The sequence below is a fragment of the Cricetulus griseus genome (genome assembly GCF_003668045.3).
Source record: "Cricetulus griseus strain 17A/GY chromosome 1 unlocalized genomic scaffold, alternate assembly CriGri-PICRH-1.0 chr1_0, whole genome shotgun sequence".
NCBI classification, from domain to species: Eukaryota; Metazoa; Chordata; class Mammalia; order Rodentia; family Cricetidae; genus Cricetulus; species Cricetulus griseus.
Genome location: NW_023276806.1, coordinates 150,311,925 through 150,328,970, shown reverse-complemented (window position 1 = coordinate 150,328,970; position 17,046 = coordinate 150,311,925). Strand labels below are relative to the sequence as shown.

The window sequence follows — 17,046 nt, the reverse complement described above, 5'->3', positions numbered from 1 at the left end:
ATCTCATCTACAGCCATGGCTTTAAATGGTATAGTAATGCAAGTGGCACTGATGTTTATCTTCACTTCTGACTTCTCACAGCTCTGTACTTGGACATTTGCCTGTTACTAACCACCTCACAGTTGACAGGTAACTGTAGAGGACCACATAGCCTGTAATATATATCAAACCTGCTTTGAGAGCTGGGGCAAGTGAATGGATTACTGATAACTGCCAGGACAGTGCTGTAGAGGTTCATGCATAGAATGAACTCCTGTTCCTTAGATGGACCAATGATGCTGTTCATTTTGTGCTGCACTGCATGAAGCATGCACACATGTTCATTCATGCATATATTCAGGTACACACTTGTGATTGAATCTGAGGTGAAGCATGCACTGCCACGAAGCTGCATTTGGTCTTAACATTTTTCTTGACAGTTCTGAGTGCTTCAGGTAAGTGCCTTACATTGAGTCTCACTGTAGAACATTAAGTATTCTTAACTTCCTGAGCACTGTTGCTACTTAATATCCCAGCTAAGGAGTCGAGCAGATTTGGATAGTGAGAGATACTTGCCTTTGCTAAGAGAATGGAAAAAGGATACTGGCCACATTTTTTATTATATTTCAGAAGCTGTTGCATGCTGCATAGTCAACTGGTTAAGCATTACAACCAATGAGTATTACAGCTGTTACAAACTATACAATTGAAAGCCAGTCTTTATCTGGGTAATGCTTATCTTGGCACAAGATTTAGACATGGAAGTGGGAACACTACAACTAAAAGTGGTATCACATGAAGTAGATTTTCAGGCTTTCTAGGAAGCTGCATTCAATTCAAGTGCATGAATTAAGTTTGAAATTTCAGCTTCCATACCCCCGACCCCCCAGTCTGTTTGCATTCCTTCCTTTTGCTGTACAGGGAAAGGTGGGAATCTTTTCTATTCCTGAGGCCAAACAGAATTCCGATCTTAATACACCTGGTCTCTGCAATGAAATAGGTTCATAATTAATGTGTGTGTCTTAGAGATTTCAAATTGAACATGGAAGTAGGCTCTTAACTAATCCATTCCACAAACAAGGTGAAGCCAGTCCTCTAAAGGAACGTGTCATTGGCCTGTTAGTGACTGAGGGCTGGTGGTTAAGAATTACATTTTGGTAGCTGTCTAGGAACAAAATTAAAATTGTTCATGTGCTCCTATCAAGAGTGTGTACTTGTCAGTTCCTTCAAAATGATCCATGTGAATTATCACACTATATGGTGTTTTGGAGTAATAGTTCAAGGTCAAAGTTAAAGTTACTAATTTTATTTAAACTGTTTTTTTTTTTTTTTTTTAAACACAGCAAATGAGTCAGAGGCCATCAATTATGAGGTAACTTGAACACAACTCAGAAATTCAGTAGGCCCTGAGACTGACTAGTGCTTGCAAGCTGAGTTGTTAAGTCTTTGTGAATTGGTCACTTTGCCTGCTAGAACTAAGCTCCATGTCACTCCTCTACATGTAATGAGGCCACAGGGTTAAACAGTGGCCTTTCTTGCTTGGCTTGCATTTTGCTAAAGTTAGCCTCAAACTCCTTTTTTGTTCCATTTAGACTTGCTAGATGCCCATCCTTTATTTTGTAGCCTAAAGAGTTCAGCTTCCTTATCCTGTATTGGACTATCTGTGGTGTCAACTCAAGGACCATTGGTGACTCTCTTATCTGAGTCACGGTGATTCCTTCCTTCAGCAGTGCCTGGATCCTCTCTTCTAGAATTGAGGCAGGGTAACACAGCAACGAAGGGCAGTTCACAACTAACTGCCGAAGGTCATGGTCTGTGCACTCAAAAATAGCCTTAGTAAAAGACATACTGCTCTGGATGCTTCCTGGCTGAAGTTGAAAAAGAAACCCTTTAAGTTTGGACAGAAGCTGAAGAACTTCAGAGTTTGTGAAGCCTTGCCCTTGAAGAAATTGTAGTATCTGGGCTACAGCTGTGGGAGAACTTAACAAAATGAATGGATTTTGGCTCAATAACTTCAGTAGCCACACTTTAGCATTGGCCTGAGAGCCACCTAAGTTTAGGTAGCTCTCCTGGAGAACCCCGATCATTCGCCTGTTGTTCTCTACAGGATTATGGAAAATGCTAGAGGCAGTCGTCAGAAACCTGCTAATCACCACATTCTTGAGTCCCAGCTCTTGAAAGAACTGGACATTCAGCTTCTGGTTTTCCTGGTCCTTGACGGTAAAGAAAGGTTCTGGAAACTGCTCTATTAACCGGATTAGTTCTGCCTCGTTTTTGCAGACCATCTGCCAGAGTTTCTTTTTGGCATTGACAGCAACAGGACTGCAGACAATTGCTTCTGGACAGCGTTCTAAAATACTAGCTATCACAGTTTTGTTGGCACCGAGTTCTTTCAGAATATTTGCAATCTCTTCAACATAGGTGTTATCCTCCAGAAGTACCCAGGCTTTCAGTCTGCAGATCTTCATGATATCAACTGAACATGCCTGGAGCTTTTCCACTGTTCTCTTGCTTTGTTTGTTTGCCTGGCTGTCCATTTCGTAGGTGACACATGTTGAACGTTTGATTTTCAGAGCTGGTTGTGGCTTTCTGAGAAGACACAGCCTGCAGAGCTGGTGTCCTGTCAGCATCCTCCACGACATGCTGTAAGCACTGGCTAATTCCCACATCCTAAACTGAGAATGTCCACATTATACCTGTAAGGAAGATGAAGAGTTTAAAGGAATGCCAACTTCTAGAACAGACACTTAGGAACCTGAGTTATAAGCAGTAACTGGAAATAAAAGATTTACACTAGCAAGGAAACCTTACCCCATTATAACATGTTATAATTTAAGGCATTTCATCCTTTATAAATACATCGTCTGTCTGAGCTCTACATCCACCATATGAAGTAGGTCCTCCATTACAGGACAGAAGGCCATGGACTTCAAAGGTTTATAGGCATCAACTGTTGTGACATAAATTCCCTTTCCTATAGCAGTTATGTTTTTTTAGGTGGCATATTTTTTCAAGTTTTCCATTTTTCAGTTGATGTTTAGCTCAGGTAGATACTTGGGAAGGGAAGCAGTCATCTTTCACTGTTTTAAAAGTATTTTTGCTGATGAGCTATAATCCAAACAGGTTAGTTTGTTTTATTTGAAATGAGTTTATAAATGCATATTTGCTTTATTAGAACTATGTAAACTTGTAAACTTGTAACTTGTTTTTATAAATTCAGGATTAAGGTCAGTTTTTGCCTGGCAACTTGAGAAGTGCTATGTGATGGCTTTAGTGAGACCTCTGGAAACCAGGTCAGCTGTGTGACAGTGACCCTTTCACCTAGTGCTACTCCAGCCATGCCTAACCTGGTTCTAACTTAGGGAGTAATGTTGGTAAGTTAACTGCCTTCAACTAAACACAGTCGTGATTTGAGCTGCACCTCACAGTCTACCCATATTGGTTGCCATCTTCATCTATTAGGCGATGTCTACACCGTCTGAAGCATTGCAGCCTCTGCAAATGTAAGGGGCTGCAATACTCCACTTCCATCTTTGGGTCCTGGCTGGGCTCATGCAATAAAGCAACGTAAAGTGGTCAACAGGAGAGCATGCAAATTTATTTCATACAAGTTGTACACATCATGGAAGTCCATACAAAGAAGACAAGACCCAGAGCAGGACAGGCAATGCTCAAGTGGACAAACAGTAAGATTCGAGGAAGCAGCTCCACTATGTGACAAGTTTAAATCTGGAGGTATTTCAGTGAGGCTTGGTCTAGTTATCTTTAAGTAGGGCGTGACTCCTCTTAGTATACTGGGGGAGATTTCCCACTAAGGCTTCACCCACTCTTGAACAGAAGCCAGAATGACCCAGCACCTATATTCAGGTGGCATCTGTGTGTTGTGGTATTAACATGCCAGCTCCTTCACCACTGTGTCTTGTTTCTGGTAACAGGCACATGCCCTAGGGTTTGGTAAATATTTAGTTCTGGGGAGTGTTGGTGTCAGCCCTGCCACACAGTGCTGTTTAGTCCTCTGCAGCTTCCTGTGTTCATAGATTTGAAAGCAGGAGTGCAAAGATGGCCCTTTCCAGTCATTGCCATCACCAATGCTCTTGGCATACAGGCTGGTGACTTTACAGACCTGTCTTAATCCAAACGATTACTCTGTAAGGAATGCTGCTTGGCAGTGATGGGTCACTCCTGGTGCCTATGGAGGCTAACGCTGTAGACAGAGCAATTTAGGCAAGATAAAAGTACATTTTAAAGCAGTTTCTGCAAGAGCTTTAATTTTAACAGGTGGTAAGTACGATGAAGCCCAGGTAGATCTGGGTTGGGGTCTACTCCCTTCTCACTGTTGTTTCTCTACAGGCAAGCCTCTCCTCTAGACCACACGCTGGGGAGGGGTGAAGGCTCGGTAGCTGAACTGCATATGAATTACTATGAAGACAGTAATTCAAACAGTGCCTCATGGGAAACTTGCCAGTGAGGATTAAAAACACCCTGCTCTGTAAATGAGAACAGCACCCACACCTTACAGGGGTACTGTTGAGAGTTAAATGCATTTCAAGTACATTGAAGACAGCCAGGCACCTAGTATGTATCTAATAACTGGTAGTTACATTACCAATGGAAACTACAGGGTGCCAAAGTCTTGTAGTGATTCACATTAAAATTCAGTTTAAAGTTGTATTTGGGAGGGGGTGGATCTGGAAAAGGAGTCAGGGGTGAGTATGACCAATACATTGTATGCATGTATGAAATGCTCAGAGAATAAAACTATATTTTAAAAAAAGGCTTTGAAGAGATTGTTTGGACTTTCATTGTGAGATACAAAAAAATGCCATCTGGGAGGAATGGGCTGTCCTCAGACAGACTCTGCAGGTACCTTGGGTATGGATGCTGCAGGCTCTAGAACCGATAAGTAATAAGCCTCTATCATTGTGATGAATCCGTCTAAGGTGATAACAGCCCACATGCATTAAAGCAAAATGTTTCCTTCTGCTAAACAAACCCCAAACCTTGAGTTTTAAATAGAAGCACAATTTACAAAGGGCAAATAAAATGTTTACATATGTCAGCTTTCCAAATAACTCCATAAAACACTCACTGCAGACTTGCTGAATTCTGAGGAACATAAGCAGTTGAAAACTTAACAACCCCACCATTTATAGATAATTCAATACTTTGTTATTTTTGAGATAGGGTCTTGCTATATCTCTCTGATGTCTAGGCCAGGCTAGCCTCAAACTCATGCACTGATGCAAAGCCTCAAGTTGGAATTTGAGGCATGTGCCATGCTTGATGACAGCTGTTCATAGTTTACTGTTTTTCTCCTTCTGATTCTCACTTCCTTGTTACAATATTTAAATACACAGAGCAAAGCTTTGCATGGGAATTACACCTGAATTCTGACTATAACTCTGAGCAGGTCCCAAACAGCCAAGGGTTGCTTGAGGGTTGGGGCAGATCTTGTGTAGCTCAGGCACCAGATAAGTACTAGCTTGGTTTGTGGGTCATGTCTTGCAAAAGGATAGAACATTAGAGCCCCATTTTCTTTTTCTTTTCTCTCCATTTATTTATTTGTGTTTTTTATTTAAATTAGAAACAAGCTTGTTTTACATGTCGATCCCAGTTCCCTCCTCCCCTGCACCCCTCGAACTCCTCATCTCATTCCCTTTCTGTTCCCCAGGGAGGGTGAGGCCCTCCATGGGGGATCTTCAAAGTCTGTCATATCATTTGGGGCAGGGCCTAGGCCCTCCCCGGTGTTTCTAGGCTGAGAGAGTTTCCCTTTATGGGGAATGGGCTCCCAAAGCCCATTGGTATACTAGGGAGAAATACTGATCTACTATCACAAGCCCCATAGATTTCCGAGGCCTCCTCACTGACACCCACATTCAGGGGGTCTGGATCAGTCCTATGCTGGTTTCCCAGCTATCATTCTGGGGTCCATGAGCTCCCCCTTGTTCAGGTCAGCTGTTTCTGTGGGTTTCTCCAGCCTGGTCTTGACCCCTTTGCTCATCACTCCTCCCTCTCTGCAACTGGATAGAGCCCCGTTTTCATGTCAAGCCATTCCCACTGGCAGAGGCACCTATCAAATGGGGCTGTTTGCAGCTGTGCTACATGCTGAACATCTGCCTGTACTTCGTGTTTGCCCTTTAAAGTGGGTTTCTAGAATCCTTGAGAGGAGTGGGGAGCCGCAGGGTTGCTATGCTCACAATCAGGAAAACCCATCTTGGATGACATCCTAAGGAACACAAGCATATAAGCAATTCTTGGTTATTCTGAAATGTGGAAAATAATTCACTGGTGAAGTATTTTGTTATGAGGTGCTGACCACTGGCTAATACATTATTTTTGGTCTTATAGGATCTTCCATTGAAGACCTTTCTGTTTCAGCTCCCAAATGCTGGTAGTTCAGGAATGAGACAGAGCTGTCACTTTTTAGCAAGCTGTGGTAAGATGTGAAGAAAGGCATGGTAGTATCTCAACCATTTTCAAATGTATGATTCAGTGGCATAGGGACAACTATTAAGATCTATACCTAGGAATTGTCAAACACAAATTCTGTGCTCATGAAACAATAACCCCCATTCCTGCCCTCACATCTGGGAGTCTCTACTCCATTTTCTAGCTCCATTCCTGTTCCAGTAGGTCATTAAGTGAAACCATAGCAAGCATTTTTAAAAATGTCTGGCTTATTTCATTTAGTGTAATGTTTTCAAAGTCCATTCATGTACCAAGTATCAAAACAAGGACATTTTTCTTTAGCTTTTCAGGCACATTCATGCAAAAACAGATTTTTGTTTGTGTGTTTGTGCATGTGTGTATGAGAGTGGGTACCCATACAGAGGTCACAGACAACTTCAAGTGTTGGTCCCCACCTTCCACCTTCTGTGAAGCAGGATCTTCCCATAATTTATGACGCCTCCTTTCCCATACATCTACATGGGCTTTGTTTGCAGGCAGTCTCTCTTCCCATTCACCTAACCTGGACAGGATGCTCCAGCTCCTGGCCTGCGCTACACACTTCCTCTGTCAGACCATCTTACTCTAGAAAAACTCCCTCTTCTGCACTGTCCACTGACAATGTCAATTCTCTCAGTTCTGATCTGTAGCCTGCTGCTGCCCTTCCTTTACTCTCTACCTTGTCTCTGCCTCACCAAGTACACCATCTCTCCCCTTCAGCCTTTTGGTTTTTTAGTACATGTAAAAGCTGTTTTTATAACAATCTATACTCTGTTAACCATGTGTAGCATTATGTGTACAAAATAGTTTAAAAAGTACTCCATTGCCCCTTTTGAGGGCCTTACCCTGCCTGGGGAGTGGAGGGGGGATGGCTAGGGGCAGGTGGGATGTTGGGGGGAGGGTAGGGAGAGGGAGAAGGGATTGACATGTGAAGCAAGCTTGTTCCTAATTTCAACTAAAAAAGAAAAAAAAAAGCACTCCATTGCTAAAAAATGCTAATGATCACCTGAGCCTTGACTGCAGTCTTGGTAACAGATGGTGTTGTCTCCCCTGAAACTGATGGCTGTGGAGTGATCAGTGTTGATTGCTGAAGGTTGGGGTGACTTGAAAATGTACTCTTAAAAATGTGTTTTGTTATCATTGCTATATGTGTGTGGAGGCACCTGGAATGGTCAGAGGGCAACTCAGTGGACTTGGTTCTCTTTTCACCTTTACATGGATTGAACTCAGGCTGTCAGGCTGGCTCAGCGAGTACCTTGACTTGCTTAGCCCTCTTGCCAGCCCCAGCCAAGTTCTTAAAATAAGACAATAATGTCTGCTGCTTCAATTGCCCTTTTCACAAACGACTTCTGTGTAGCACACAATGCTGTTTGCTGGCATTTCCCTCAAACAGGACTGTTTCTAACCCGAAGTCAGGCCTTCAGACCGAGTGCTTTCTCAGCCAAGTTTATGTGACTCTAAATCCTTTGCTGTCTGTCATCTTCACAGGGATGGATTCCATGGCAAGTTATCACTTCCTGGTCATCCGTAAGAAGCAGCCCCACATCTGCTGAAGTTTTCTCTGGTGACTGAACAGCAGCCACATCTTTTGCTCCATTTCTAACCCTACTTCCATCACACGCAGTATTTCCTTCCTTCACAAGCCTCCAGCCCCTCAAAGGGGGAAATCTGCTTCCTCCAACTCCCATAATATTGGCATCTTGGCTCCTACCACAAATGTTTTCAACAGCAATTGGAGTAGTGAGTCCTCTCCAGATGATTTTTGATGGACTCTACCCATATCCTAGGACTTTGTACCTCAACAGAAAACTAAAGAAAGGCCAGGGAGGTGGCTCGGCAGGCAAAAGTGCTCATCACCACGGCTAGTGATCTGCCTTTAAACCCGGAGGTGAGCATGGTGGGAAGAGAAATGACTTCGGCAAGTTGTCCTCTGACCTCCATACATGCACCTTGGCACACACCTCCTCACCACCCCGAAATACTTTGCTCAACTCATTAAAAAAGGTCAACTTTCCCCACCCAACACATTCTTTACAAAGAGCAATGAAGACAAGCAACTGAATGTGGTCACTCACATTTACACTGTCAGCTGCACTCTCTCTTGGTGTTCCACTGCCTTTCGTTTTCTGCAGTTCTGATGCTCACTGCTGCTGCTCCCCACAAGGTCCCCTTCGTTCCATCCTCTTAGCTAATTCTTGCAGATCCTCCTCCTCCCTGTTCTATTTATATAGCTCTCAGTAAAGGCAGCGGCCTTGCAATCAGATCTGAAGAGTAGTTTCAATTCCTACTTTTCTTGGCTTTTATAGCTTTCAGCATCATTCAATCACTTGCTTTTCAAAATGCCCTCTTGTTTGACTTCCAAGATGCTCCACACTCCTTGTTCTTACAACTCCTCACCCCTTATCTGTCCCCTTTATAGACTCATCTTTATGCTTGGTTGTCTGAAATTCCAGAACTAGGAAGGCTGAGAGGTTTTTTTTTTTTTTTTTTTTTGACACCAGCCTGGTATACCTTGAGTTTTCCAGGTTAGCCTAGGCTGCAAAGTAACAAAGAAACAGAGACCACGAATTTGAGAGAGTAGTGTGTGTATGTGTGTGTGTGTGTGTGTGTGTGTGTGTGTGTGTGTGTGTGCTTAGCAAGGGTTGGGGGAAGCAAAGGGAAGGGGGAAATTATGTAATTATATTTGAATTAAAATACATTAAAAAAGAATACAGACAGGACTTTACAGTGGGTGGGGGGACCAAATAAGCAAGTAAATATCCATTCCTTCTTACCTTCCAGTCTCTCCCCAAAGAGCCCGTCCCTGTCCAGGCCTTCAGTCAGTCCACTTGGGGCTTCTCCGTAGCTTCTCAGATGTGATTTTGTCACCTCTCTGCAATAAACTTTTCAGTGGCACTTTAGGACAGACATACAATAATTTTAGAAAAGACCCTGGGCTTTGCTGCCACCTGAATTCCCCATCTCCCTTCCTCACAATTCAGTCACTTCTCAGTCCCTAGGGCTCTAACTGTTCCCACCACACAGTCTATAAGACTGTACTTCTGTCAGGTGACCCCAGAATTAAGTGCCACTTTCTTAAGGAAACCTCTCTGGCCTTTCAGATGAAAACTCATGTCCCTTCATAGGCTTCCATGCCACCATGGACTGCAACTCTACCTAGGATGACTGTGACTTCATGTTTCTGCAGACCCTTCCAATCACCATGTTCTAATATGAGTTATTTCTCTGCCCTTCACTGGCTGGCAACACTGACTTTGGGAAAGAGAGGCAGGTACTTTCCTGTGTGCTTTTGACTTTACAGTAGCATCTGTCAGTTGTCCATTTATGCAACTAGTGCTTTTTGCTTTGCTTTTTAAGCCCAGGATGCCAGCAGGGGTGTTATGCACTAGGTCTCCTGGTGAAACACTTCTTCATACTTCTGTTGAGATCACAATCCATCTGAGAACTTGAGAGTTAAAGACTTTCCAGAAAAATAGGGCCCACACCCTTTTCACTCTAGAAATGACTTTAGCAGGATCTGTGAGCAGCCCATAGTAATTGTGTAGGCCGGGAGGGAGGAGACTGAGTGCTGCTGTTTATTCTCTGTAGTGAGCAAAGACAATGGACCACAGAGCAATGAAACCGAATCAACAAAGCAGAGGGCAAAATTTCTGCAGAGCCGCACTACTCTAGGATTAACTTCAGCAAGTCCCTTCTGTAAGGATTCAGGCATTATGCTGGCTTGCTCCTGTCATGTGTCACCTTTCAGAATGCACTCAGTACCCTGGTCAGCAGGAAGGTGAAAAGGACCCCTTAAAAAGAAAGACCCCCGCCCACTTCCCCTCTCTTCCCCGCGGTTCCCCTGGAGCAGTCAGGACTTTTCCTGTCTCTCTCTTCTCTTCTGTCCTCTGTCTCTTTACCTCTTTTCCCTTTCCTTCCCCCCTCCCTTTCTAATAAAACTTCTCACTTAAGCTCTGCCTGCCTGGCAGGTTTGTTCCCCAACACCCACCCCGCAGCTGTCACCCTCGCCCATTATCGTAACAACTTCACCTTTCTGTGCCGGCCCTGTGGCCTTTCTCAGTGAAAGTGCACATTAAATGAGTTAATATTACAAGTCATTCAGAACGTTTAAAAAACCCTCACATCTACTGCTCACTAAACCACAACCCACCTTAAAGGAGGAGGCAGGCAGGGCAGCTTGCCCAAGGCTGCCCATCTGATAATGGGTCCTATGTAGAGACGCTCAATACATTCTTATACTTACACTTATACCTACACTCGATAACACCAATTAGGTTTTGATCTGTCAGTTTTAAGTGAATCCCAATTTTGCAATCAAAGAACCACAAAGTTGGTCAGAGGAACAGCACTGCCAGGACAGATATAGTGGCCTGAGCAGCTTCCCCTTTTCCCCAGACTTTCCACTCAGGGTGCTCGCCATTGGCATTCTCGGTCGGCAGCTGTTAACCCTGACCCCGGTGAGCTGGAGGAAAAGGGGTAGCTCACCTGTGGGCAGCAGGGCTAGCACAGCCGGAAGCCTCCGTTTCGGCATTCCTACCTAGGCCTCTCCACCCTGGAAACAGATCCCAGGAAACGAGCCGGGCTTTGCCCTTGACTGGTAACCAATCAGAGCCCAGGAAACTGATGAGCAGGAAGCCACGCCCCACTCCCAAGTGCAGCCAATTAGACTACGGGATACAGGCGGCTTCGCTCTCCCGTGGGAACCAGTGTGGCACACAACAGGGCTACTGTTGGCCTGTGCCACCTGGCGCTTCTGTCTCAGCGAACTCTGGAGGTTCGAGTGTTTTGCCGCTTGGAGAATGTCACAACCCGTTCAGAAAAAAAAAAAAAAAAAAACTAATTCAGAAGTTTTGTCTGTAAGATGGAGCCATTCAGAATTCTCAGGACAGTTTAAAACTCTGAAACCTAACCCTTCTTGCCCAGCCTCATCACTTCTGTAAACACTAGGGTCGATTTCCTAAGAACATTCATCCCTTTTCCTTCAGGATGACTTTGCACAAATACTTCTGTTACACTGCCTAGAGCTTTACATTCCAGTCATTTGTGACCTGTGCTTCAATGTCAAGCATGTGGGACTGCAATGCAAGGACTGAGGATGGGGTAATAGGAAATGAATCACATTAACATCAATCACAATTAGAGTTAGGAGCTAACCAGGACAGAGTACCCTGTACCCACCCTGTGTTGTCTGCAGTCGGAGCAAGGGAAATGGTGTTTCCCAGGATGGTGGCCCCCTCACACACTGGGCTGGGATATACTGAGGCTGCCCCTAACCCCGTCCCTCTTGTGGAGCAGAGGTCTGTGGCTATTGATTATGACCCCAGGAGCAATGCTTGATCCACAGTTAAATCAGGAAATATTAATCAAATCTGGTTGTAGCTTTATGGTTTATGCTCAATGGGCTTTAGCTAGAGAAACCAACTTGCCCTTGAATTTCCTGGTAGCAGAGTCCTGAGTTCTCATGGTAAGGTCAATTCTGTTCTGTGGGATACTCTGGAATTAACTGAGCAGCTATTACACACATGGGTAGAGTATCTATGTTCAATAACCCTTCTTGGAACATCAACACTCTATTTGTGGATTTATTATACATTTTCTTACAAGAATTTTGGATCCATGGTTAAGATGTGCTATTCTCATTTGGGAAAATTAATTTACAGTAAGATATAGAAAAGGAATAGCTGTCACACTTGTAACCCTAGCATTCAAGATGGATGAGGGAGGACTGGTATGGGTTCAAGGACAGCCTGGGCTACATAGCAAATTCCAGACCAGCTTGGGTTACAGAGTAAGATCCTATCTCAAAAAAACCAAACACAGACCCAAACTAACACAACAACACAAACACACCCCAAACAAAATGGAAAGTTACAGGTTGTAAAGTCAAGCCTTGGAACTGCATGCGATGCAGTCACTGTCATGAGGGAGGACACAGAACTGAGTGCCAGGGCATGAGGAGCTTGCACCAACGCTCCACAAACTACTGAGGAGTATGGCCCTGCACACCATAATCAAAAGTAAACACAACTGTTATCAGTGAATGCTGCTTAGACTGTCATCATGTCACAGTGCATTTCTAGGGTCTGACACTCAGAAAAAGCCTGAGGAGGAACAATGTGATGACACTATTAGCCTGCATATTTTCTTCAAAAAATTACAAAAATTAGACAATTCTGAGGTCTCTAGTACATAAGAAATGGATTGAAATTATAATGGTAATAGTGGTTTTAAGGAGACTGACCCCCATAGGCCCATTGTTTGAATACCAGGGCCCTAGTTGGTGGAACTGTTTGGGAAGGATAAAGAAGTATGGACTTGGAGGTATGGCACTGGGGTAGGCTTTGAATCGTCAAAGGATTTTTGCCATTCCCAGAGCTCTCTCTGAATCCTGGTTGTGGATCAAGGTGTGAGCTCTCAGCTGTCCCTGTGCTCTGCTATCATGGAGTCTAACCCTGTGAATCCATAATCTAATTTAAATCTTTCCTTTATGAATTGCATTGGTCAGGGTGTCTTATCACAGTCGCAGAAAGATGACTAATTAATGCTCTTAAAAAAACTGCTCTTGTACATGTAAAATTCACTAATTTAAGGAAATGAGAGAAATATATGGAAACTGTTCAATTCCGTTTCCCAAAGTGTATAGTCGTAAGAAATCAAGGGCTCAGGAAGCTGGCTCTTCCCTCTGCTCACCAAGCCCCTTGTGCTCTTGAGCGTGCCCTCTCCTTTGTGAATAATCTATCTACATCCGACTCAAAAGGCATGCCTTTCCTCTCTCTCTCTCCTGGCGCTGCCAGGGTTTTCACCTAGCCTGTACTAAGTTTTCTCTTAAACGCTAATAAAATTGTTCTTAAGCTAAAATAATAATTCAGGAAGCTGAATCAATAAAATAAATTTATTATTATTGGTTGTTTTTTTTTTTTTTCCTCCAGGCAGGGTTTGTCTGTGTAGCTCTAGCTGCCCTGGAACTCACTATGTAGACCAGGCTGGCCTCAAACTCAGAGATCTTCCTGCTTCTGCCTCCTGATAGTTGGGATTAAAGGTGTGCACCACCACCCATGTCTTAAATAAAAGAATTTTAATACTTCAACCTCTAGTAGGGTTTCAATAACTTAACTCGGCTTAGTAGGGGGAGAACACTGTATTCAAGGACAGTATGAACTGAAACCCTGATAGTCTATTTTCCCTTTAGTGGTTCTTTCTGGCCACAATGTAGACCAAACTGGGGCAGCTTTCAGAAAAGCTCTGGAGAGAAAATATATTGCTGAAAAATTCCACGTGGCGGAAGCCTTCCTATGCCAGGATACTCATTTACTTATATTAAGTGAATCTGCTTCCCCTGGACAGTGATGGCTCCCAGGGCTTTGACTGCAGCCGTCAGGTAGGTGACAGCCCTCCTGTCAGTGAAAGACAACTGGGACATTGTTGTTTGCAACATGGTGACAAGAGAGGTGAGGCCTGGTCATCTTGACTTGTTTTTTCTTATTATTGGAATTTATTGAGCATTATTAATTTGTTATTCAGTATAGATTTAAAAAAAGACTGTCATATAAAACATGTTTCTACATCTTGACTCAAATTTATCCTTTTAGTTACATTTAAAATAAAATTACACTGATTGTGTGTGTGTTGTGTATGTGCATGTGTGTTATGTATGTGTGTATGTGTGTGTATGTGTGCATATATATTTATGTATATGTGGTGTGTGTGTGTGTGCTACTGAGGATTAGACCCAGGGCCTTACATATTCTGGGCAGATGCTCTCCTACATGAGCCACACCCCTACTATGCGGAGTGTTTGTTACTACTCAGGAGAGGAAAACAAAGAACCGGTGGTTATATTGGTATATATTAGTATAAATGAGGTGACTTTAGTATGAAGGTGCCTAATGGAACCCAGTAGGGAGGGTGACTGGGAGCAGCAGCTAGCCTGTACAACCCAGGGAGCCAGGCTAACATTGATTGGTTGGGCTGTATGCCTTGCAGTACAAATGAATACTTTACATACTATTCTTACTTCCATTTTAAGATGGTAAGATGAAGACAGAAAGGCAAGGTCATGCCCAATATCTCAAAGCTAACAACTGAGAGAAGACAGGCTTTGACTTTGGAACCCATGCTCTTAACTGATGACTCACGCAGCCTAACTTGCAGCAATAAAACCATTAAGTGATACAAACAAATGAGACTCTTTCAGATAACTCTGAAAAATTCCATTTTGCTAGATAAAACCTATTCTTTCATTCAAAATGGTGACATGTGGTTTCTAGTATTTGTCTCTGTAATTTGCATCACATCTCACACAATTCTCTTATCCCAAACAAACAAGATGAAAAAATGAACACCAAGTACACAAGATTCCATATTTGCATAAACTTTAATAACAAAGTCACTTCAGCTATAAATGAACAAAAAATGGGGAGACAAAGAGAACCGAGCACAGCCCAGCAGTGTGAGTGGGAGCAGCTGTACACGCAGCTTTACCAGGCACTGTCCACGCTAACAGAGGCATCGCCTACTCATTGATTCCAGGTGTTTTCTAAAGTGTTACTATCAAACACTGCAGAATTGGTTAAACAATGATGTCAAGAAAAATGTGTCCTAAAATTTTAACAAAGTCTTTTAAGAAAGTCTAAAAACTTCCCATTTTCCTGCAATGACTCTCAAAACTTGAGTTTTATATCAGAATATCTGTTAACTTTAACTTTTACCATACATGAAAAATTATCAAAAATATACTGATGAGTCTATACTAACTGTGACTATATTTACATTAAGCAAACCTTTTGCCAAGTTCTTTATATACAAATTAGCACTTGTCCTATGTGATATTCATTAAAAAGTTAAAAACCACAGAAATGTTATTAGAAATAATATGTTCAAAATCTGTTTTCTGTGAATGAAGGACATTTTTAATAATTTAAATGAAGAGTCCTGACTGGCTCACCAACTTCAGCTGCACCAGAACTCCTCCTTCGTGTTTCCTGTGATTTAAAGGAAAAACCAATGAAAACTTGGCTGTAAGGAGTTAAATAATAAAAAACTGATACGCATTTACTGATTTTAACTTCAAGAAATTCATAATTAGGTGACATAAAAAACTAGGTGATAATGTAAACAGTTTCCAATAACCAAAAATATGAAAAATAATCTTTAAAAACTGGCAAAAGTAGGCCACCAGAGAGACGGCTCAGAAGTTAAGAACACTGGCTGCTCTTCTAGATGTCCTCAGTTCAATTCCCAGCAACAACATGGTGGCTCATAACCATCTGCAATAAAATCTGGTGCCCTCTTCTGGCCTGCAGGGATATGTGCAGGCAGAATACTGCATACATAATAAATAAATAAATAAATAAATAAATAAATAAATAAATAAGCTGGCAAAAGTAGCTAGTAAATACTTTCCTTATTAGGTCACAAAATAGTATCACAAATTCAATTAAATTGGATGTAGACACAATTTCTGATACTTCTAAAAAGGCCCAGCATTGCTTAAAAATTAATGACTTAGGTTTTGGAAGCAGCACAGCAGAGAAGATAATGCATGACCTGAGCATATGGTACGTTTGTGCAATCCTAGCCTTCAGGAAAATGACACAGAAGGACCACTGCAAGTATGAGGCTAGCCTGGACCACTGCAAGTATGACACTAGCCTGTGTATGAGTTCAAGGGTAGCCTGCACTATACAGAGACCATGTCTCAAACCCCTTCTCTCCTTAATTATCAATACTTAAGTAAAGGTTTGAGGTGAAGGTTTTAGAGGAATTATATTAAAGTTTTTGAAATTAGGAGGCTCCTTTGTTTTAGGCTCACAGTCATATCTTATGAAAACCTTGTCTTCCTCAAAACCAAAGCTTTTCAGGGTGAAAGACTGGATTCAGGGAGCATGGTTCTGGGTGCAGTGTTCTGCCCAATACAGGAGCGTCTCTCCTGTTCATTCATGAACAGGGTCTATGACAACTGCTTATATGCCAGAGAATAGAACAGTCCTCATTAGTTATTTCAGGTTAGTTCTATACTAAAGCAGGAGAGAAAACCTAAGTATTTACCATGTCAGTTACTGCTCTGCCGCTGGACTTTGGGATCAACACTCCGTGTCTCCTCTTCCTGACTGGGGCGCTTCCCGCTGCTGAGGCTGGTGCCCATGGAGCTTCTTCCTACACATTTACAAATGCACGTGTGAGGTGGGGCCAGGAGGGGGCGCAGTGATCTTGAGTGCTTGCTTCCCCTTACCTTGCTTTAGCAGGTGAGCTTGCTGACTGTCTCCATGAGCATAATGTAAAATACCACTTCCTTGAGAGCAACCTGTATTTCAAACAAAAGAAAATGACTTAAAAACTTAAGATGTATACATTAGGACTATAAAACCTGTTTTTTTTATAAGTATTTGTATTTAACTTTTCTTAATCTTAACTCTGAGCCAAAGATCACAATCTCAAAATCAAGAAAACTTTAAGTTCAGGCTGACCAGTGACAGACAAGGCAAAACCACTGGTTGTATTTCATTTCTATTTTGTGTGTAGTCTTTACATGTATGTATTTTTGTGTGTATGCACATGTCATGTATGTGTTCGTATGTGTGGAGACCAGAGGTTTTTAGATGTCTTGCTCTACTGCTCTCC

General features: G+C 42.6%; 2 protein-coding genes across 6 annotated transcripts in view; both read right to left on the bottom strand.

Moving 5' to 3' along the window:
* Positions 1 to 580: 580 nt before the first annotated feature.
* Positions 581 to 11,057, bottom strand: Mterf2 (mitochondrial transcription termination factor 2). 5 transcript variants are annotated; one of them, XM_035452062.1, is made up of 4 exons: positions 10,912 to 11,007; positions 9,583 to 9,844; positions 9,201 to 9,321; positions 581 to 2,675 (listed from the first exon to the last, which is right to left on the bottom strand). In XM_035452062.1, exon 4 carries the CDS (start codon positions 2,646 to 2,648, stop codon positions 1,467 to 1,469), a length of 1,182 nt encoding a protein of 393 aa, XP_035307953.1. In that variant the 5' UTR covers positions 2,649 to 2,675; positions 9,201 to 9,321; positions 9,583 to 9,844; positions 10,912 to 11,007; the 3' UTR covers positions 581 to 1,466. The 5 variants fall into 5 exon arrangements, with proteins under 5 accessions (XP_035307953.1, XP_027248294.1, XP_027248297.1 ...); XM_027392493.2 differs by lacking the exon at positions 9,583 to 9,844 and having other exon boundaries at positions 10,912 to 11,057; XM_027392496.2 differs by lacking the exon at positions 9,583 to 9,844 and having other exon boundaries at positions 9,201 to 9,298; positions 10,912 to 11,012.
* A 3,724-nt stretch (positions 11,058 to 14,781) lies between these two features.
* Cry1 (cryptochrome circadian regulator 1) overlaps positions 14,782 to 17,046 on the bottom strand; it is a 54,045-nt gene continuing 51,780 nt past the window's right edge. The window contains exons 11-13 of the mRNA XM_027392492.2: positions 16,658 to 16,729; positions 16,474 to 16,581; positions 14,782 to 15,407 (exon numbers count right to left, since the gene is read on the bottom strand). Of these exons, the coding sequence (XP_027248293.1) occupies positions 16,478 to 16,581; positions 16,658 to 16,729 (176 nt within the window). The 3' untranslated portion in view covers positions 14,782 to 15,407; positions 16,474 to 16,477. The remainder of the gene's footprint in view (positions 15,408 to 16,473; positions 16,582 to 16,657; positions 16,730 to 17,046) is intronic.